At 37.3% G+C, this 23,582-nt stretch overlaps 1 protein-coding gene across 1 annotated transcript in view; it reads left to right on the forward strand.

Annotated features, from left to right (window-relative positions):
* Window positions 1-23,582, forward strand: part of DNAH11 (dynein axonemal heavy chain 11) — a 361,390-nt gene that overhangs the window by 27,929 nt on the left and 309,879 nt on the right. Inside the window, exons 9-18 of the mRNA XM_064290057.1 lie at window positions 5,967-6,083; window positions 12,036-12,173; window positions 12,813-12,937; window positions 13,501-13,696; window positions 16,378-16,482; window positions 16,645-17,037; window positions 19,678-20,010; window positions 20,506-20,760; window positions 20,846-21,015; window positions 21,256-21,478. Of these exons, the coding sequence (XP_064146127.1) occupies window positions 5,967-6,083; window positions 12,036-12,173; window positions 12,813-12,937; window positions 13,501-13,696; window positions 16,378-16,482; window positions 16,645-17,037; window positions 19,678-20,010; window positions 20,506-20,760; window positions 20,846-21,015; window positions 21,256-21,478 (2,055 nt within the window). The remainder of the gene's footprint in view (window positions 1-5,966; window positions 6,084-12,035; window positions 12,174-12,812; window positions 12,938-13,500; window positions 13,697-16,377; window positions 16,483-16,644; window positions 17,038-19,677; window positions 20,011-20,505; window positions 20,761-20,845; window positions 21,016-21,255; window positions 21,479-23,582) is intronic.

Consider the following 23,582-nt stretch of genomic DNA (forward strand, 5'->3'; position numbering starts at 1 on the left):
ATATTACTGTTATTTACAGTTATTTATAATTTCGTATTTCCAACCTCAGGAAGTAGGGGGAAGCTTCCAGATTTAAGCTTCTTCTGTTTTCTGTCACTTCTAGCATGTTAGTAGCCAGGAAGCTACCTGTGAGCATTCTTGCAGCTCGAGGATAAAAATAGCTTCATTTTTGTGTTTAACCAAGAACAGTGACACCAGGGTACAAAAAAAAAAAAGAAAATTTAACTCTTCTACTCATTGTTTTGTATGAAATGTACATTTAGTCAGTATTGGGCTTATAGTTAGCAAATAAGCTATTTATTTGGAAATGTATATAAAGAACAGCATGTTAGTTTTATAAGGATATGGTCAACAAACTTAAAAAAAACTCAATTGCCATCAAGTTGACTGCAACTCATGGCGACCCCGTGTGTGTCAGAGTAGAACTGTGCTCTTTAGGATCTCAATGGCTGATTTTTCAGAGGTAGATCACCAGACATTTCTTCCAAAGTACCTTTGAGTGGACTTGAACTTCCAACCTTTGGTTAGCAGCTGAACATTTAACTGTTTTTACCAACCAGGAGCTCCTTAGCAAACATAAGCCCTCTGAATTATAGTCAACTCTAGGGAAGTAGAGTTAATGGTAAAGGACACTGCCATTGGCTCCCTGCTAAGCCGACACCCTGTAATTTCTGAAACAACTAGGAGGAACCTAGGACCGAGGTGATGAATAATCTGAACTCATCTCAGAGCCTTGTAAGATGTCTGGTACTTGGCAGGCATTCAGTAAATGTGTACTGAATGAGACTTCAGGAAGACTGTGGCCTAACCTCCTGAGCCAATAAAAAGAGAAGAATTGTGGACAGAGCCTGCGTGAGACCCTCGGGTGCGTTTGAGCAGCAGGAGAGTCTTGATTTGCTCACAGCCACAAGCTCAGGAGGTGTTAAGAGAGCTGGGGTTAGAGAAAGTGCCCAGGTTTAGCTAATGCCACTATGTTACCAGAACCAGTTGCTGTTGAGTTCATCCCAGCCCATGGCAACACCTTTCTGTTAGAGTAGAACTGTGCTGCATAGGGTTTTTGATGGCTGATTTTTGGGGGGAAGATTGCCAGGTCTTTCTTCCAAGGTGACTGGATGGACTTGAATCTCCAACTTTTTTGGTTAGCAGCTGAGCATGTTAACTGTTTGCACCACCCAGGGACGTCACTACCTTAGCAATGCCGAGGATCCTGATATTACCTCATTTTCCACCCAAAGCCTGCACAGTCACAAACATGTAGGAATGGGAAATTCATTTGCAATATAATCTGCTTAGTATTTATTTAAAGAGGTTTTGGGGCCCTGTTTTACTTTGCAAATACAGTGAGAAAGGCTTACCTCTGATCCCACATCTGGGTTGAAAACATTAATAACCAGGCCTTGAAGCTCCCCATCATCTTCCTATATAGTCAACTAGCTTACCTTAGAAGACATTCTAGAAGCTTCTTGTATTTGGCCATGCCTTAAAATTAAAACATGAATTAACTAAAAGTTCACTTAATTAGTATAAACAAACAAACAAACAAAAAACACACCTGTTGCCATTGAGTCGATTCGGACTGATAGTGACAGCATAGGATAGAGTAAAACTGCCCCATAGGGTTTCTGAGGAGCGCCTGGTGGATTAGAACTACTGACCTTTTGGTTAGCAGCTGTAGCTCTTAACAACTACACCACCTACTTATGTTAAAGATATTCACTTTTTTTTTCATGTTGCATTAGAGTATTGAAGTTATTATGTATTTTTGCTTAATCTGTTCATTTTGGTGCTGTTAGTTGAGTTCATTGTACTTTGGTTTTGTGATGAAATCCAGTTGGTAATTTTTATGAGACAATATTTGAGCAAACTGATTCCAGCCTAGTAGTGTATACATGTGGGTATACACATGCCCCCCCCACCCCACCCCGATCCTTCCCCTCCCACTGGCTGCATCCTCCTGTGTTCTCCCAGTCCCCACAGAATACACACTAGTGCTTATAGAACAGTTAAGTTTATCGTGATCAGCCTTCCTGCGCTTCCATGCAGAAATGGTTTAAATATGTCCCAGTAAATTAAAAGAAGAATCATTTTCAATTTAAATCTAAAAACTTCCCCAGAAGGAGTGTCCACACCCTGTCAGTTTTACTGGAAAATTCTACCAAACATTTAAAAGGAATGGACGTCAGATGTACACAATCTCTACCAGAAAATTGAAGAGGAGGGAATACTTCCCAATTTACCTTATGAAACTAGCATTACTCTGATACCAAAACCAAAGAACAGTACAAAAAAAGAAAACTATAGGTGGGTATCCATCATGAGCATACATGCAAAACTCCTTATCAAATTATTAGCAATATATAAAAAGAATTCTACACCATGACTAAGTGGGTTTTTTTCCTAGGGATACAAGGTTGGTTCAATATTTGAAAATCAATCAGTGTAATCCACCATATTAACAGCCTAAAGAAGGTAAATCCCGAGATGATGTCAATTGATACAGAAAAAAGTATCAAATTCACCCATTCATTAAAAAAAAAAAAAAAACTCTAGAAAAATAGGATTAGAAAGGAACTTCCTCAACTTGATAGAGTACCTGTACCAAAATCCTACAGCTAACGTTATACTTAGTGATGAAAGAGTTCCCTAAATCCCAAACACATAGCATATTTTCAACTACCTACTCAAAGTCTTGGATATTTAATAGATTTCTCATAATTAACATGTTCAAAACTTAACCCCTGATGTAGCCCCTCCTCAAACCTACTTCTCTTTGCCTTCTCTAACTCAGTAAAGGGCAGAGGTAATGAGCTACTTAGTACAACAGCCATTGAAGCATCTGTGATCTTTCTCTTTCTGACAGCAAACATCAGTTCTGTCAGATATACCCTGAAAATAAATCTAGAGCCAGGCCCCCTCTCATTTTCGAGCCAAACCACCCTTATCTCTGATGTGGATATTGTGTTTGTTTCTCACCTGCTCTCTCTGCCCTGTCTTAGCTCCTGTAGAGACTGTTCTCCACATAGCTGCCTGAGTGAGCCTTTTAGAATCTAAAGTGAAACATGGCATTTCTCTAATCAAAACCCTTCAATGCCTTCCCACGGCACTAATAAAGGCAGTTTTCAGAATATAGAAACATTTTTATAATGCTTTTGAGTAATATCATATCATTTATTCTTCAATAAATATTTATTGAGCTACAACTATGTTCTGGGTACCCCATTACTTACTGGTATTATAGCTGTGAAAAAATAAACCTGGCCACTATACTCAGAGTTTAAAACGCAATGAGAACACAGGTAGGCAATTCTAATATAGCATGCCAAGTGCTGGCGTGGAAAGGGCAGAGTGCTGTGAGAGCATTTTTGAAGGGCCTCTCCCCAGAGGTGGTGACAAGTAAACCGAGAACTAACGGATAAATAAGGATGAATGAAGTGGGGAGTGGGTGAAAGGAAAGAGAGGGATTAGTAGAAAATTGTATAATGAAGAAAGAGAGAATGTGATAAGGCAGGTGTGGCTAGATCCTAGAGTGTACAAGTGGGAGAGGTGAAAGAATAGTTGGGGTGCAGTAAGTAGGGTGCAGATCACACGGGAATTAGAAATTATGCTAAGACTTTTGAGAGTTATCCTACGAATATTGAGGAGGTCTTGGAGGATTATGAGTAAGAGAGTGACACGATAAGATTTCTTTAGAAAGATGATTTAGACTGCAGTTTGGAGAATGAATCAGAAGAATAAGGCTAGAGGCAAAAAGAGTAGTTAATAGAAACCCAGCTGAGCAGTAATGGTGATCTGAATCAGGGTAAACAGATGGAGAATTGTGGGCATATTCAAGAGATGGAGGTAAGATTAATAGCACTTAGTGGAGAGAGAAAGGAGTCAAGGGGGATGCCCAAGTTTCTGCTGGAGTGTGTGAGAAGATGACCAGCTTTTTATTTTTTATTGTGGTAAGTATGTAAGCAACAAAGCATTTTCCGTTTCAACGATCTTCACAGGTATAGTTCAGTGACATTACTTATGTTGAGCATATTGTTCAGCCGTCACCCTTAATCTTTCCTGAATTTTCCATCCCCCTTGGCAGAAGCTCAGAAGAGGAGCAGCTTTATAGAGAAGATCATAAGTTCAGTTTTGTACAAGAGAAGTTTGAATTCCCTGTGGGGCATTCCAGAGAAGAAGTCCCATTGGAAGTTCTTAATTCAGGTTTCAGGAGTGAGTGAGTGGGAGCAAGGGAAGTATCAGGGATGGAGGTTGGCGTTTTTCCCTCCCGGAGTTATTACTTATTTACTAAGTGTTCAAGTAATGTTTGCAGATCTGAAGTTGGTGTTCTTTGTTACCACATCAAGAGGAGGGATAAGCTAGGCTTGTTAAAACTTGTTGGGAAGTTTTGTTTACTTTTAAAAATCAGTGATCTCTGAACAGAGAGACTATTTGGCTCTAATTCAGGAGAAATGGAGACTTCCTCTTGATGCTAAAAACAGCATTGCAATATATGATATGATACTCTGGAAATTTACTGTTACTCAGTGTTTTTCTAGGTATGTTAAATTCCGTGTAATGTGGGTTCCTACTTAGAAACCTAGCACCGTGGCTACTAGGAGTGTGGGCTTTGAGCCAGGTTTTCTGGTTTTAGATTCTGGCCCTGCCATCTACCCATGGTGTGACCTTGGGCAATTATTTAACTTCTCTGATTTTGTTTTCTCACCTATATAATGGAGAAAATATTGTCACCTACATTATATATTGGGAGCATTGGTGGATCAGTGGTAGATTTCTCTCCTTCCATGCAGGCCTGCCAGTGCAGTTCCCAGCCCGAACACCTCACACACCTTGTGCTCATCCACCACCCATCTGTCAGCAAAGACTGGCATGTTGCCATGATGCTGAACAGATTTTAGCAGCGCTTCCAGACTAGAAAGAAAGGCCTGGCAATCAGCTTCTGAAATCAGCCAAGGAAAACTCTATGGATCACAGTGGTCTGAATCGTAACTGATCATGGGAATGACGAAGGACTAGGCAGCGTTTCCTTCCGTTGTGCGTGGGGTTCCCGTGAGTTGGGGGCTGACTTGACGGCAGCTAACAACATTATATGCTGTTGTTAGAATTGAGTTAATAATGTAAAGCATTTAAAACAGAACTAAATAAATGCTCTCTGTCATCATCATCATCATTACTGTTATTAATCGATGGAGACTTAGTTTATGGGGTAGCAAAGGAATTAGGTTGAATCTGTGGCATGCTCTCCAGGGGAGACTTAACTGCAGAGAACCAAAGTGTTTCTGAATTTCTGGAACTTTTTCACTAAAGACTGTGAACATGATAGTTATTCTTTCACTGTTTCATTCTTCCTAATTATGGGAGTGGGTGGATATGTGTTAGGAGGAAACTGGGGGGTTGTAAACGGCATATTAATAAGAAACTGGAAAAATGTCGGAGTATTCTGTTTCCCCTGTTTCGCTAATGATGCTTTCTAATAGACTGGTGGATCTCAGCTCTCACCTGAAGACATGTGTATTTCCATGTAGGTTTTCTGCTCCATGAAAAACAAAATAAAGTAAAACAAAATTTCTATTTAATCTTATAAATGTACTAACATTTTAATGGGGGTAGGTTTTTTTTTTTCTTCTGGAAAATTATTTTTTTTATTTATAATCATAATGGATTGGGAGGAGGAAGGCAGACTCCTGCTCATATGTGAGTTTATGAGCCAAAGCACAGACACTGTGTATTGGGTCTGAGCCATTGCTTAGGATTCTGAAAATGGAGGCCAACAGTGCTGAACATTCATTGCTCCTATAAGGAACTGCCACTTGGAAATTCAGTCCAGTATATAGCTCTTTCTTGACCTTCCCTGGAATCCTGTGGTAAAAAATAAATTCAGAGAGAGAGAGAGAAACTTCATGCTAATGTGATCGTCACTTTCACTGATGAATTCTTTCCTATAGACTAATATTTTATTTTGTGTTTCATAGGAATTTGAAGATGATTATGCTGTGTTTAAATCCAAAATTTTGGATTTTGACAGAAGGCTGGGGACAATTCTTTGTGAAGGTTTCTTTAACTGTAATGGTTTAGAAGCTGCATTTAAGGTGAGCTTTGGAAAAAAAAAAAAAAACAACTATAAAAATGTTTACTAATGAACAATTTAGACTGTTAGATGAAAGGGGTGAATGTATTCTTTTGGGATCCAGGTGAAGTATTAACTAGTCACATTCCCTTCAAATTCCACTCACTGAATAATGAACTTTGAGTATTGCATTAATGAATAATGATGCTTACTTTGGACAAGGTCGTTTTTAGGACATTTAACTGTTGATCTTTTCTTTCATTCACGTTGTTTCAGCTCTCCTTACCTTTAAAGCAAATTTGGCATGGTCTATGAGATAATCGATTCAAAATTAAGCCCCAGTGAAAAGTTAAAAATGTTAATTTAGGAATTTCTTTTCTTTACATATGTTGGGTTCATATACTGTTTACATATGATGGGTTCACTTGCCTATTTTATAACTCTGACTTGGAATAAATAGCAATTTGTATACAGGTAGTCCCTGAATTACAACAGGGCTCCCTTTTGATGATTCTGTCATAAATTGGTTCTGATGTAAATCAAACACTTCATTTTTTTTCCAGTTTTTGTTATTATTGCTTTTTATTATTAGTATCATTATAAACCCAGTCTTCGTCTTTGAGTGTTGGAAACATCACATATAAACTTACAGATATACTTTAGTATAAAAAAATACACATACATAAATAAATTTACAATTCATAAAACTTACTTCGACAATGAAGAGTTGGACAACATTGGCATTTTGTCATTTGCAAAATGTCACTTCCATTTGTGGATGGTTTTGGATCACCTGGATTATCCCTGGGAATGTGGATGGTGTTTCTAGTCAGAAAATTAGTGAGAGTTGTCCGTATGATCCTTACCTTTTTTTCTTCATATATTTCCCAATAACAAACATCTCCCTGCTTCCTGAATCTGCCTGTTGACTTTAGCAAGGCAATCAGCATGTGGGTCCATGTTTTCAAGCAACTGAAGCCTTTGATTTAGTTTAGAAAAAACTCCAGTTAATCCTTTCACTGTAAAATTTTTTGACAGCTTCTCTCCTTCCTCTTCCTAATTGTTTCTTTCTTCTTCAGCATTTCTTCCTTTTCAAAATCCAATAAGTACTGATCTGTCAGTTTCCCTTTTTTGTGATGTATGAGCTGTTCCACATTGGCAATACAAATTTCTAAAGTCAGCATTCTTGCCATATGGATGATTTTTCCACTAATCTCCTCCATCATATTATCCTGATCAAATGCTTGGAGCGTGTTCACATAACTCAGCAGTTTCCTCCCTATCTCCTGTATGCACTTCCCATAACTTCCTCCCAGGAAGGCGCAATGTTCCATATATGCTGATGGTTGTACGTGCTGTTTTGTCATATCTCAAACATGCCATAAGTCAGGGACTACATACTGTATTTCATCAGGTATAAGACACTACTGATTATCAGACACACCATTATTCTGTATATCAATAAAGAAAATGCTGCCAAATTATTATAATGGATAATGCATTTCAATTTCAGAGATACTACAACATGAAACATTATTTATTAGAATTGATACAATGCAGTATATGTGTATTAAGAGTGCATAAAGGGAAAGCATCTTGATAATCCCCCTAAATGGAAACCTTATGATATGGGGAATAGGGATGCCATGTGAAACTTGCTTATCAAAGAAGAGAATTGCAAGTCAAGTGTAAATTATTAATTAGGTGACCCCCAAAAGAGGAATCATGGGCACAGTTTGTTGAAAATGACAGCGCACAAGGATATAGCAGACTCAGACTTTCTGGAAGATATTTGTTTGGTTTTGACCTTCAAATTCAAATGAGTTTCTTGGACAGTGGTGAAGGCACTAATATGCTCTACACCCAGGCCAGCGTTTTAACATGAAGAAGTTATGAGGACCAAATAGTACTTTGTTTTTTAAGAACCCTTCAATGAAACTGATACTGTTAGCTAAAATATATAGCCTGCTGTTGCAAAATCACCTGTAATCCCATATCTTGGAAATTACTATTAACATTTTATACTGCCTGTATTTTTTATTTGAATAGCTATACATACGTGTTCCTCTTTGACAGAAGTGACATCATATTCTCACATACTCTTTGTGATCTTTTCCATTTAGCAGTGGATCATAAATATTTTTCCTGCTATTAATAACAATTCAAAATTTTTTAATTTGCCGTGTAGTATTCTCTCATAGTCTGTGTTACTGGAGCTAGTTTTCCTTAACACTTGCATAAATAACCAGAAGAAAGAATGTAGAGTGAAATCTTAATTATAGAAGCCCTAGACTTTTCCATTCAAGTCTCTCTACTTCGTGAAGCCTTCTTAGATGACACTGAGATCCCCTTCGATAACCATTTGTATGCTTTCTGTTATAGTACATGTCAGTTCGTTATTTCCTAATGATTTTATCTCTTCCCTTATTATCACATACAATTCTTTAATTTCTACACATTGTACCTTGTCTATAAAAAAAATATATAACATCTTGTCCATATAAGCTCCATGAGGGCAGGGTATTATTTTCAAGTTTTTGTTTTGTTGGAATTGTCCTCCTCAATGCCTTCTTTAAAGCACTTATGTAACAACTGAGGTTAGGTGGACTGACGGAAGTCTGAGGGTTCAAACGACACATCAATGAGGGTAAATTTCAGGAGGAGTAATAGCAGAGGAGAAATGACAGGGTTGTGTATTTAGGGGGATAATGATTTCAACCGTAGGTATAGGGTGATGAATTCTTACATTTTCCATATCTCAGGGAAGAATTATTTATAGACCTTTCTCTAAAACCACACTTCAACTCCTGATCTTGGCAAAGATATGGCCAGCAAGGGGACTGGAACAACACTGTCTGACGCTAGAAATTTCAAAACCTAAACTGCTGGCACTCATTAAAAACAAAAACAAAAGACAACTCCCCGCAAAAGATAAAAATAAAAATAAAACACTAATGGATGTCTCTCTAAAATTTGCAGTATGTCTATATGAAGGGAGAAGTGTGTAAGAAAAAGTGTCTAGAAAAGTCTATGGACACTATATTTGAGAACTATGAAATTGTGACATGTGTATGGTTAAGGTGTCAACAGATTTTAAAAAATCGTTGACAGAGGCAAACCTAGAAAAAATACAAATGTAGTACTTTGAATGGTGGCCACAGTTATGAAAAGCAATATTTACTACTGAAACCAAGATGTAGGAGAAAATTGAGATAAACCTGACAGATCTCAATTGCGATATTTAGGGAAAGAAATAAATGAAGGTAATCAATTTTAATCTTTTGAGGTTGGTGTGAAGGAAGATGTCTATAAAAGATGTCTATACTCATCATAAAATAGCTCAGTGCCACTGTCACAAGAAGCAGGAGGTTTAAATGGCTTTTATTCTTACCCTGGAGGATAATTTTTATATATCTGTGATGTTTAATAATTATAATAACATGTACTCCCTGAAAGGTTGAGACTTTTCTTACTATTATTTTCTGGCTTTACAACCTTCCAAAAGAGTATTTTTTAGATGTCTGGAATTGACTCGATGGCAGTGGGTTTTATGGGTCCCTCTTTACACTTGGATTTTAGTCCCTCTGGATGGCAAAAACAGTTAAGCACCCAATTACTAACCAAAAGCTGGCAGTTCATATGCGTTTAGAGATGGCTTGGAAGAAGGGCCTGTTGATCTGCTTCTGAAAGATTAAACCCAAACCCATTGCTGTCGAGTTGATTCTGACTCATAGCGACCCTACAGGATGCAGTACAACTGCTCTATACGGTTTCCAAGGCTGTAATCTTTCTGGAAGCAGACCGACAGATCTTTCTCCTGTAGAGTGGCTGGTGGGTTCGAACCACTGACCTTTTGGTTAGCAGCCAAATGTTTAACCACTGTGCCACCAGAGCTCCTTTTCTGAAAGATGACAGCCTTGAAAACTTGATAGGGTGCAGTTCTACTCTGTAACACATGGGGTTGCCATGAGTCAGGATCAACTCAGTGGCAACTGGTAAAAAGCATATCAGATAAGCAAGATGAAATGTAGCTAGAAGCTTCTGGTGTTTTATTTCAATTGTGATTGATAAGATAATAGTTAAAAAAAAATAATGTTGTAAAATAAGTGTGTTTTTCTTCTGTTGTTGGGGTATATTTCTTTGTTCAACCTGTGAGGCAGTGTTTACTTTTGAATTTTAACATGAAGTCCAAACTCAAGAAAACAATGGATGTAAGAAGAAAGTTAATAATTTACATTTTGCTAGGTAGCAGCTAACCAAGTGTGTTTAAAAATATTTAGCAGTTTCTACAGTAGTTAAACTTAATGTTATAAGAAAAAGCAGAATGTGATCGCCTAAATTGGACCCAAAGACATAGATAGATTTACATTTTAGTTTGTATAATTTTTTCAGTATGTTGCTTTTTTATTAAGTGAATGTAGCTTATGTAAGTGTTTATAATCAAGCTTTTTTTTTTTTTTTTTAAAGAAGTAAATGTTTTGGAGGTATCTATTGTTTCCATAAGAGAACAAAGTCATCTCCTTTGTCACATGGGTAACAAGAAACAAGCTTTGGTACAGTTTTCTGCCACCTTCAATATATTAGTTATTTTGATGAGACTTATTTAAAAAAAAATAACTATAGACTAGGCTTAATAACATATCATGAAGTCCACATGGGGCAAGGAAATAACAAAATAATGTAATTTATATGGCACTTTTTGGTTTTTTTTTGGCCAATGAGAGGCCACACGGGAAGGCACAGACCCTGGTGCCCAGTGGTTTGGTTCCTATCTTCGCTGTGCCACTAGCTGCATGATGGTGGGCAAATTCCTTCTTCTGCAGACCTCAGTTTCCTCGTTTGGAGAATGTAGGAATTACAGCATTTATAAAGCCCTTAAAATATAGTGCTTGGCACATACCCAGCACCGTGTCAGCATTTGTCATATAAAAATAGATATTTTAATTTCCTTATTTTGCTTGCAAGGAAAGGAAGCTATCTTAAGCTAGCACACAAAAGAATCCATACAGGATGGTAAACAGACAGGTCACGGGAATCCAAGGTTTGGCTCACCGAATAGCTACGCTTGGTGGGAGCTGGCGGTGAAAGTTAGTCTGAGATCTAGGGATCTCCACTGACTGAGCAAGAGGAGTTTGTGTACCTTTCCTCTTCTGCCTTACTGGTGATGGGATTCTGTTTCTGTCCTTGTGTCTGCTTTTTTCTGTCCCACTACCAGTTGGCGGCTCCTTCTGCTTGCTAGTAGCTTCTGCTTACTCACACGTAGCTTTTGTCCACGTGGATGCATTCAGCCTGCCATGCCCTGACACTTAGTGAAGAAGAATCTGATTAGCTCAAGGCATTGGTTTGAGCCAGGACATTCATGTCAAAGAACTGCCTGCCAGTGTAAGGGATGTCCTTGGAACAGGTGACTACTGCTGCTCTGGTCCACTGTGTTGGGGCTTCTGGGTCATGTGGTATAGAACATGGGTGGTGAAGGCACCAGGGGCCCTGGGCTGGGCAGCCACTGTGACTGGTACATCTGGTATAATTATTGATGGTGTGATCTAGAGGCTCTGGGCGTGGAGGCAGCAGCCTTGTATCTAATGAATAAATATGTGGAAAAGAACAAATAATGAATGCATAAATCTTGATTCTGTTGTTTTACCCACAGTCATTTTCAGAACTGTTTCTTGGTGCCCAAGAGGAAGTAGTATTAGCTGTGAGCAGTGACGGGCAGTGGTTCATTTCTGACCCCTGTCATTTTCCACTGAGAAAGGGAAACTGCTTTACAGTTGGAATTTGGTTTTCTGGGTGTATAGAAATTTTAGGGAGATGCAACAATGTTTTAAATCTTAAGGCATTGCCAGATACTTTTGACCTCTAGACTTTTGCTCAATTTCTAGTCAAGTAAGAAGTTTAATGGGGGAAAGAGTGAACTGAGTATTTGTATTACAAAGCATAGTTTTTAACCTTCCTTTAACTTTGATTTTTATAGCTTTTGACTGTATTTGGGAATTTTCTAGAGAAACCAGTTGTCATGGAAATTTTCAGCCCACATTATAGCACACTAGTGCGGATGTTTAATGCAGAGTTGGATATGTGTAAGCACTTGTATAATGCCCACACCAAACAGGTAAGTGATGGATGAGGCTGATGGAGATCCATGATATCATTTTTTAAAATGGATTTAATTTTTTTAGAGCACTTTTAGGTTTACAGAAAAAATTGTACAGAAGGTACAGAGAGCTCCCATATCCCTCTCCCCTGCACATTGTTTCTCCTGTTAACATCTGGCATTAGTGTGGTACATTTGTTCGGATTGATGAACCAATCTGATGCATTATTGTTAAGTAAAGGCCATGGTTTACATTAGGGTTCACAATATGTGTTGTACAGTTCTGTGGGTTTTGACAAATGCATAATGTCATGTGTCTATCATTATAGTATCATACGGAATAATCTCACTGCCCTAAAAATGCCATGTGCTCCCCCATCAAGATACTGTTTTTGCGGGTAATGCCTATCAACTAAAGCTATATTTGATTATATGTAAAGATTAGAAATAGGCACTACAACTTTTAGGCTTTCATTTCATCAAATCCCTTAAGAAGATGAAGAACCTGGCTCAGGACCATAAATCTTCTAATAAGCAAGTTATTAGCACATGTGCTTTATGTGTCTCCACTGTAAAAGTATCAAAATGAACAACTGCTGCAGCTTAGAAGGCACTCTGATTGTCTTTCTTCCTCTTCACCAAAATATCACCTTGCAGATCGAACATGGAGATGTAGTTCTTCACAAGAATATGCCGTTTACCTCAGGAAACATTAAGTGGGCCAAAGAAGTCCGGGAACGACTTCAGACGTTTTGGTCGAATTTTGCATCTCTTCATTATCTGTAAGCAGTTAGACTTATTTCATGATAAAATTATCCTTAATGATGCAGGTTTTTTTTTTAAAGGACAGTGAGCTGTACATACTAGCACTTAAAGAGTCACTGCCTTATTTAACTCCTATCATTGGCTGGGTTCATTGAGAGGGATTTGTTCCAATGGTTTTAGAATATTTTTAATGGAATCCTTATAACCTCATATGTTTACACGCTTTCAAATCCTTATCTTTTTTCTTTTCACCCACAATGTGTTTATAGATTTTTTGTTATTGTTTTTTCTTTCTCCAATAAATAATACTCCTTTTATTATGCAAATCTTCATCTCTTCTTGTTGTAAGTATTGGTAACGTGTTGCTTTTGATACTTAGCAAAATCATTGGAGTTCCATTCATTTCATAATTATATCTTTTTTAAAAAACAAAGACAATTCATAAAGGGTTATTTGATCTTTTTTTCTCTTATTGTTTATAATGTATTATCATATTATATATTATATATATTGTATATTGATTTACTGAAAGTAAGCTGAAACGTAATTTGTAGAAAGTAGAAAAATCATATTCTTACAGATTCTCAGGAAGTCCTGATGATGCCTTAGCTTATCAGAAGTATGTTGAAATGACAACTTTGCTAGACCAATTCGAACATCGTATCTATAATGAATGGAAAAGTAATGTGGATGAAATCTGTGAGTTGAATTTGAATCAACCTTTAGTTAAATACAGTGCCATAGATGGTCTTCTCAGTGTCAACTTTGACCCAAAGGTAAGGGCTTGACCCTTTTAAAATGTTTTATAGGTGCCATTTTTATTACCTGTGTATTTCGGATGCTTCCATTAATTTAAAATATCAGTGCTGTGAAAATAGAACTGTGAATAACTTCTCATAGATCTTTGTTTTAGAGATTTGTTCCCCAAATTCTATACCAATTACTCTTTGTTTTTTTATTTTGCCTTGTAATTTTTATCTTCTGGCCTCTTCCTTCCTCTGTAAACAATGAGCTACTTAAGGGTCAAGTCCATGTCATGTCACTTTCGTATTTTGTTTCTAGCATTATGTCTGGCATGTGGTAACACCTAATGCTAGCTCACATTCATTGAATCATTAGCCTATTACCAGATACTTTCTGGCTTGAATTATAGTTATAACACATATACTAGTATATTTAGTTAATTGAAATGTCATCACATAAGTTAACATTTAGAGAATCCACAGAATATATAGAATGAGAGACCTTCTGTTGTGCTTTTGTGGACAGTGGCAAATTTTGATTTGTTATAATTATTTTCAAAGGGACAATAAGTTTGACTATGTTGATTAAATATGTGGTAATTTTTGTAAAACAATTTTCATAAAAGATAAAAAATAACATGTTAATACCAAAAAAAATTAGCAGTTAAATAATATCCAGGATGAAGATTATCTTTATTGAATACATCTTTGCCATCCCATGATAAGCCATATACAAAGGGAAATTTTCATGTATTTTTCTGAATGTTTATTTTCTCATAATTTTATTGTTATATAATGAAGTATGGAAACTTTATTAGCAATTATATGAATGTGCATATATGTTACATTATATATGTATATACATAATAAATATAATACATACATGTACATATTTTCAACAACCTATCTCCAAGTCTGGTATCTTGCTAGATAAGAGACACAAAATAAGCCTTCTTTTCTATTTGCCTCGTGTGAATGTGCTTTTCCAGTAAAATGCAAGAATATAAGAATGTCTACTTATAAGTTTCCATGACAAAAAAAAATACAAGTACTTAAACATCTGGTTGACTTTTTAGATAGGGAAGATTTGTATATTAGCGACTAACCATCACCTAGAGTCTCTTATGGCAGCATAAATGTATGCCTAGGAAGTGGGAAGGTTAGCCTCACCGAGTCTGATAGTCACAATCTACACCTTTATTCTGATCTGTTTCCCTAGATTATGTGCAAAGAATAGCATCGTTTTATTTTATAAAACCCAGCACACAGGCATAAATATATGCATAGAGAACTGCAGACTATCTTACCTCCTGATTTTATAAATCCAGTTTATAGAAACTAAAGTCCTGAGATATTTTAAGGGTACTTTATATAATTCTACCTGAAGGCATTATAAACACACAAAGTATATTGTACTAGTTAAACTGTGGTGCAGTAATCTAAGGGAGTCATCTGGTTTACCGTCTTAAGGATATTGTGCAGTCTTCCCCCCAGAACCTGTGGTGTAGGGATACAGTCAGCTCTTCTATAACAACAGCATATACGTTCCTTAAAAATCAGTTCTGCTATAACACAAGATACACATTCCTTAAAAATTACTGCACTATGAATGATTGGAGCCTGGTAGTGCAGCTAAGCGCTTGCCTGCTAACTGAAGGGTCAGTGGTTGCAACCCACCAGCCACTCCTTGGGAGAAAGATGTAGCAATTTGCTTCCGTAAAGACCACAGCCTTGGAAACCCTATGGGGCAATTCTACTCTGTTCTATAGGGTTGCTGTGAGCCAGAATCGGCTTGAAGGCAGTGGGTTTTTTTTTTTTTTTTAAATGAATGGTTGCTCAATAAAAGTCATAGGAGTTATGGGAAAAATGGGGCTAGCGACACAGCCCTCACACTTTGTCAGTGATGCACACAAAAATAGGAACCTAACGAAAGCAGTAACATAGTTTTACACATGTTAAATGGTTAAGAAATACATGAATATTGCAATAAACATGGCACTTTACCTTGCAAAGACGTCAAGTTGGCTTGTGGAAGTGGGTGTTGGAATGATTGCAGCTCTTGAGTTACGGTAATATGGTCAAAGGAAGGTGTTCTAAAATCAGACAATTTGGTTCATAACACCCAGGTGAACTAGGTGGCTGGTGGGTGTTTGAGGTGTCCAGGTGAATGTTTTGTATATTCCTAAGCCTTTTGGTTCAGTTGGGTGCAGATTTGGGCATTTCCAAAAATCCACCAGGGGCTCCTTGGAAACTCTATGAGGCAGTTCCACTCTGTCCTATAGAGTCGCTATGAGTCAGAATCTACTCAACAGCAACGGGTTTTAATGTTTCTTGCTGACAAAATTTAAAGTATGGTCAAACTTGTAGTTTTAAAATAAGCGTTATGATAGAACAGAGGGTACTGGGAAAACACAAGCCTAGTTATGGGCTTCCATCCCAGATCTTAGCATGCATATTGCTGTCTTTTGCTTGAATTCTCTGTCTGACTCTGGGCCATAGTCAGTGATTTATACTTCTATTTCTTATACCTGTACTGCATTGTGGAATATGTGAGTTTTGCTTTTAAAGTACATCTGAAACAAAAGTTTCTTTACCTTGACAACTTTAAAATATAGTGATCACTGGATGAAATTTTAAGTGCTTTAAATTAAACTTGTGTTAAATTAGTAGGATAGGCTTAAAATATGTAATACTCCTTGCTTTTCTTTTCATAGCTGATAGCTGTATTGAGAGAAGTGAAATACCTTCTGATGTTGAAGAAGTCAGACATACCAGATTCAGCCTTAGCCATCTTCAAGAAAAGAAACACTATTTTAAAGGTTTGTGTTTTTAGGTACTAGGGCACGTTTTAGATAAATGTTAATTAATAACATATAGACATATGGTATTTTTATGCCTCTAAGGTAGAGAAAATATATTTGGCACTTATAACATACCTGGCTTTTTTTTGTTGTTTGGGTTTGGTTTTTGCTTTTGCGCAGTACATTGGAAGTCTTGAACTTCTTGTGCACGGGTATAATAAGCTGAAACAGACACTTCTAGAAGTTGAGTACCCGCTGATAGAAGATGAACTGAAGGCTGTGGATGACCAACTGAAGGAAGCTGTGACGTCGCTCACCTGGCAGGACGACTGCTGGGAATACATAGAGAAGGTGAAGACGACAGCCTCTGAGCTGGAGCACCGAGCTCAACAGACTCAGAGCAACGTTAAAGTGATCCAGCAAATAATGAGAGCATGGGCGGAGTGCACCCTCTTTCCCAGGAAGGAGCACAGAAAGGAGACTTCCTTTGCTTTGGAGGACAAGAGTGATTTGTTCGCTAAAAAATACAAGTTAATCCAGGAAGACGGCTGCAAGATACACAGCTTGGTAGAGGTGATTTCTTTTAAGGTTTCAGTATTTGTAGAAGATTGTTTCATTAAATTTAGAGAAAAGCAAAAAAAAAAAAAAAAGAAGAAGAATGTAGTACTCTTTAACTGAGCCTGAAAGAGCCTTATATATGTTTTTTAAAAATATTTATTGTTGTAAATCTATAAATAATCACAGCGTTGCATACAGTTTTGTTAGGCATTTAAAAAGGAGGCATTTGTCTCACTTGGTTATAATTTCTGTGGCCCTCACTACTCTCGTTCCTGAGGAACGAGGTTGGAATGTGAGATATTAAACAGAAAGGCTTGGGATGGGATCCTTCTTTTGTTCATGGTTACATCCTCTTCTGGATGCTGTTAATAGTGACCTCTGTTTGCCGAATGCCCATTATGTATGTGTCAGATACCTTTTGTATATCATCTCACGTAACCCTTCCACCTCTCTTATAAGAAGGGCAACAATGATGACTCTTTGAACCAATATTTGAGGTCTTTAAACTTGTACCAGGCACTATTCTAGGATTAACAATTTAAAATAAAACAGAAAACAAAGCAAAACAAAAAGCAGAAAAATAAAACCAAAAAACCCAAACAAGTTTCTTATCTCATGGAGCTGCCATCCTAGTCCAGGAAGACAGTAAGAGAAAATGGCAAATATGTACTAGGTCAGCTGGTTCTAAGAACAATGGCAAAAATAGAGCAGAGTAGATGGACTAGGCAATGGGGGGTTTGGTATTTTACATGGTTAGTTGGGGCCTCTCTGCTAAGGTTGTATTTGTGCAGATACCTGAAAGAGGAAGGAGATGAGTCATGTGGATATCAGGAGAAGGGTGTTTTAGATTGAGAAAAGGGCAAAGGCTTTGAGGTGGCTTGTCTAAGGGTCAGATAGAGAACAGCCATGCCTGAAGCAGAGTGAGCGAGGGGATAGTAGTAGGGACGGAGTTGGGAAGGGACTGTCTTTGTTATCTAGTGCTGCTATAACAGAAATACCACAAGTGGATGGCTTTAACAAAGAGAAATTTAGTTTTTCACAGTCTAGTAGGCTACAAGTCCAAATTCAGAGCGTCAGCTCCAGGGAAGGCTTTTTCCCTCTGTTGGCTCTGAAGGAAGGTCCTTGTAATCAATCTTCCCCTGGTAGAGAAGTTTCTCAACGCAGCGACCCCGAGTCCAAAGGATGTGCCATTCTCCTGGCTCTTGTTTCTTGGTGATATGAGGTCCCCCATCTCTCTGCTCACTTCTCTGTTTTATCTCAAAAGAGATTGGCTTATGTTGTACATTAATTTTGTAGATCGAGTCTACATAACTGCCACTAATTCCATCTCATTAACATCATAGAGATAGGATTTACAACACAGGAAAATCACATTAGATGACAAAACGGTGGACAGTCACACAATGCTAGGAATCATGACTTAGCCAAGTTGGCAGATTTTTTTTTTTTTTTTGCTGGGGATGGGGGGCACAATTCAGTCCATGACAGGGACTAAGAGCATATCACATGGGATTGTAGGCCATTAAGAGGACATTGGCTTTTACTCTGAGTGAAAATAGCAGCCAGAGACTCTGCGTGAAGGCTTTTCCTGTTGAATGTAAGCCACAGGGAAGCAAGGAGGTAGGTAGGAGGTTACCCATATGTTACCCATATATCTATGGTGGGTAATAATCAAAGAAAGCAGAGAGCATAATCTGCCTTATAATCAGCTCTCATTCCAGTGCCTCTGTTCCTCTGTACTAGTTTCTGCCTTGGTCATCTGCCCTGTGCCCTGTATAGATTATGTAACCTTTATCACCTGGATGATCTCTGGAATCAACCATGCTGCCCACCAGGCCTTTTCAACACTGTATTTCTAGGTTTGGCCCGTTGTATATTCAACCTGTAACAGTTCTTAACCTCATCTCATGTCTGGCCCCACCCTGCTCCATTGACCTGTCCATTATTTCACTTCCACTCTTAGAAGATGCTAAGGCAGAAGAACTTTGTATTTGTTGGAGCATAAAGGGTGCTTAGATTTTACTAGTCTAGTGTTTCCCAAACTAAGTTACTATTTCACAGGCAGCTCAGAGATGGTTTGCAAAAAAATTATTTTGTGTGCTTAAATAAGATTGGGAACAATTGAGTTAAACCAAGTTAAAGAGACTTGAATACAGCAGATGCACTGTGAGTCTCCGAGAGTGATACTGAGTACCTGGTGCTTCCCTGGTGTAGTGATATCTGGTTATCTCCAAATATCTAGAGTAGTGTTCTGTGGAGGACTGGTTTGGGAAACCTCTTATTTATAGAAAAGCCCCTGGAAGGCAAAGGTCAAGGCCACATGCAGTTAGGGACCGAACAGGAACTAGCACCAGGGTCCAATATATCTAGAATTCATTGAAAACTAGTATATTTCTTGTCTGTGTATGAAGACAGAAATCTTCATGCTGATTTTTCCTTTAAGGAATGACTTAATTTATTTTATTAATAAACTTAAGGTTTTAAAGACCTGCTGAGCTCTTTGCCATCCAGCTTAAGGCTCTGTGACCCAGCTTTTGAATATTCCTGTGTTGTGCACAAAAATGCTGTCCCTTCAACAAACTATTTAAATAGAAAGCTTTCATTTTTATGCTGAATATTATTTACACTCATCTATTAATACTTGTCTGTTTCTAGGAAAATAGGAAACTCTTCAAAGCCATTCCTTCTCTGGACACCTGGAGGATTTATGTAGAATTCATTGATGACATCGTGGTAGAAGGCTTTTTTCAAGCTATAATGCATGACTTGGATTTCTTTCTGATACATACAGAAAAACAATTGAAGCCTGCACCAGTTTTTCAAGCACAAATGATCCTAATGCCCCCTGAGATTGTGTTTAAACCTTCTTTAGAAAGAGAGGCTGGTGATGGCTTCTATGATCTGGTGGAAGAAATGATATGCAATAGTTTTAGAATGTCTTCCCAGATGCAACGAGTAGCATCCCATCTGGAAATAACAAATTATCAGGTATTTTCTTTGTAAATAGGTATTAGCTTTTATTTATTTATTTTTTGTAATTGTGGTAGAAATATGCATAAGAAACCTTTTGCCAATTCAATAATTTTTACATGTATTATTTAGCAATGTTAATTACATTCTTCATGTTGTGCAACCATTATCACTATCTTCTTCTGAATTAGTCTACCACCATTAACAGAAACTCAGTGCCCTTCTTTCCGCCACCCTCCACCACTGGTAACCACTAATAAGCTTTGGTTTCTATCTATTTGCATATGTAAATAGGTATTAGCTTTTGTATTAGCTATTTTTTTTTTATTCAGAAATAAATTGGGATAATGGGGAACACAAGGGAAGGAGAAGTGGGAAAAAGCAACATCATTTTTTATTTTGATTTTGTTCAAAGGATTTTTCCTTTGAACAATTGCCTAGATAATGTTATTTTTTGAATAATTGATAGAATAAGGCAGATTTCAATAAGTGCTTGATTTTCCTCTCATTTAGATTGATATGGATAACATGTTAGGCCTGGTAGAGGTCAGGCAGGAGATAATGAACAGAGTGGCAGATGTCATCAAAAAAGTCTTAGACTTCAGAAACACTCTGGAGACTTATGCTTACCTCTGGGTAGATGAGCGAGCTGAATTTATGAAGCATTTTCTCCTGTATGGGCATACTTTAACATCTGAGGAAATGGATGCTCATGCAAATGAAGAAATCCCTGAACAACCACCGACTATTGAACGGTTCAAAGAACAGGTAAGGAAAAACCTTAGCATTTGATGTAGTTGTTGGCTTTGGATTAAGTTATAGTTACTGTTCTTTTTTTTCTTTCTAATCATAGATTGACATTTATGAGGCTTTGTACATTCAGATGAGCAAGTTTGATGACTTCAGAGTCTTTGATGGTTGGTTCAAGGTCGACATGAAGCCTTTCAAAGTGAGCTTGTTAAACATTATCAAGAAATGGAGCTGGATGTTTCAGGAGCACCTTTTGAGATTTGTCATTGACAGGTAGCCTTTTGGACTCTGGTATTTGGAATCGTTAATATCTAATACTTCATTGTTTTCTAAAATAGTGATATTTTAAGAACATTAAAACTGCTAGCTTTAGAGATAACAAATGTTTAAGTAGGCACATTATCAAAATAAGTTTCAATCAGAAGTCTTATATACTAAAAGTTTTGATGTGCTTGATTTTTGTCTGTATGTATATATATATCATGTGTATATACCTATACATGTATTTAATAGTCTGAATGAGCTACAAGAATTTATAAAGGAGACAGATGCAGGACTTCAAAGAGAATTAAGTGAAGGTGATCATGATGGTTTAGTTGACATCATGGGGCATCTTCTGGCTGTGAGGAGCCGACAGAGAGCTACTGATGAACTCTTTGAACCTCTAAAGGAAACCATCACACTCTTGGAAAGCTATGGCCAGAAGATGCCTGAGCAAGTCTATATTCAGCTGGAGGTAAGTGTAGAGGTGAAATAATGGTAATAATTACCATACACTGAGCATCTCCTTTAGCAAAGCACTTTACATGCGCAGTCTTATTACATCTTTGTAACAACCGGTACAGTAGACACCAGTGTTTTCATTTTACAGGCTAGGAATCTGAAGCTTAAAGAGATATTAATAACTTTCTCAAGGTCATACAAGTAGTACAGCCAGCCAACACTCACATCTAGGTGTGTTTCATGCCAATATAATTATTCTTAATCACCGTGCTCCACTGCCTGCTTATCCGAAGGTATACAGCAAAAGCCTTTAAACTGCTTGTTTTGGTTCCACTTTTACCAAATGAAATGAAATATATCAAAGCTCTTTTTCATTAAATGCTTCCTGTCAGTTAAGAAGTATCTTAGTCCTTGAAAACATGTCATGGACATGTTAATAAAGAAAGCCTGATTTGGATGACAAAGTCACTGTCTTTCCTAAACAGAACCTCTAGGCTATCAGCTTGTTTCCATGCTCTGAAAAGACTTGGTGGCTGTTGTATGCCAAATGAAAAACAAAATCTTTTAAAATATAACTGAAAACCATGAACAAAGATCTCACAGTTGAGGATCTGTCAACACCCATACTGAAGTTTTACAAATAGTTTACATATGTACGCCATCCACCAGCTTCCAGGCTGTGCGTACGTTTAACCTTCCATATGTGATTGGTGGACACATTAACCAAAAAATATTCATTCGATTCTATTTCAGTGATCAGAGTTTGGTACTCAGACTTAGATTTTTTTTTTTTCCAAGTACTGTGCAAGTCCATCTTGTGTGCCTACCTTGGCAAGTTACTTAACTTCTCTGAGCTTGCTTCTTCTTTGGTAAAATCTCCTTCAAGACCTTTTTTAAAAATTTTTTTGTTTTTAATTGTCTATACTCATGGTTTCCAATTTCTCACTTCCTCCTCTTTCTTTCCTTCTTTTATTTATTTATTTATTTCGAGGTGAATTCTCAAGTCATATAACATAAAATGAACCACTTTCAAGTATACAATTTGGTGGCACTTGGTACATTCATTATGTTGTGCAACCACCACCTCTATCTAGGACCAAAACATTTTTATCACCCCGAAAGAAAACCCCATAACCATTAAGCAGTCACTCCCATTCCCATCCCCCACGCTGCTGGCAATCATCAATCCCTTCTCTGTCTCAATGGATTTACTTATTCTGGACACGTCATACAAATGAAATCATATAATATGTGACTTTTTGTGTATGGATTCTTTCACTTGGCATATTTTTGAGGTTTATCCATGTTGTTCCGTTGTATAAACGTACAACATCTTGCTTATCTATTCATCCATTTATGGAAATTTGGATTGTTTCTATCTTTTTGCTATTGTGCATAGTGCTGCCATGAATATTCGTGTGTAAGTATTTGAGTCCCTGTTTACAGCTCTTTTTGGTGTATGCCTGGGAGTAGAATTGCTGGGCCCTATGATAATTCTCGGCTTACTTTTTGAGAATAACGACATTGTTTTACATAGCTGCTGCACCATTTTGTATTCCCACCAGCAATGTAGGAAGGTTCCAATTTCTCCAAATCCTTGCCCAACATTTGGGAATTTTTTTGTTTTTTGATTAGAGCTATGACAATAGGTGTGAAATGGTATCTCATTGTGGTTTTGATCGGCATTTCCCTAATGACTAATGACAGTGAGCATCTTTTCATGTGTTTGTTGGCCATTTGTATATCTCCTTCAGAGAAATGCCTGTTCAAGTCCCTTGCCAATTTGTTTAATTGGTTATTTGTCTTTTTGTTGTTAAGTTGTGAAGTTTTTCATATATTCTAGAAATTAAACCCTTACCAGATACATGATTTGCAAGTATTTTCTCCCATTCTGTGGGTTTCTTTTTACTCTCTTTGACAGTATCCTTTGATTCATGAAAGTTTTTCATTTTAATAAAGTCCAATTTATCTATTTTTCTTTTGTTGCCTGGGCCTTTGGTGTCATATTTACAAAACCATTGCCAAATCCAAGGTCATATAGATTTGATTATTTTATTTTAATTAAAGCATCTTGCAATAGTTACTGCCAGCTTTCTCCTTCATTACTATTAGTTAGC

Source organism: Loxodonta africana, chromosome 8 (genome assembly GCF_030014295.1).
Source record: "Loxodonta africana isolate mLoxAfr1 chromosome 8, mLoxAfr1.hap2, whole genome shotgun sequence".
Lineage (NCBI taxonomy): Eukaryota > Metazoa > Chordata > Mammalia > Proboscidea > Elephantidae > Loxodonta > Loxodonta africana.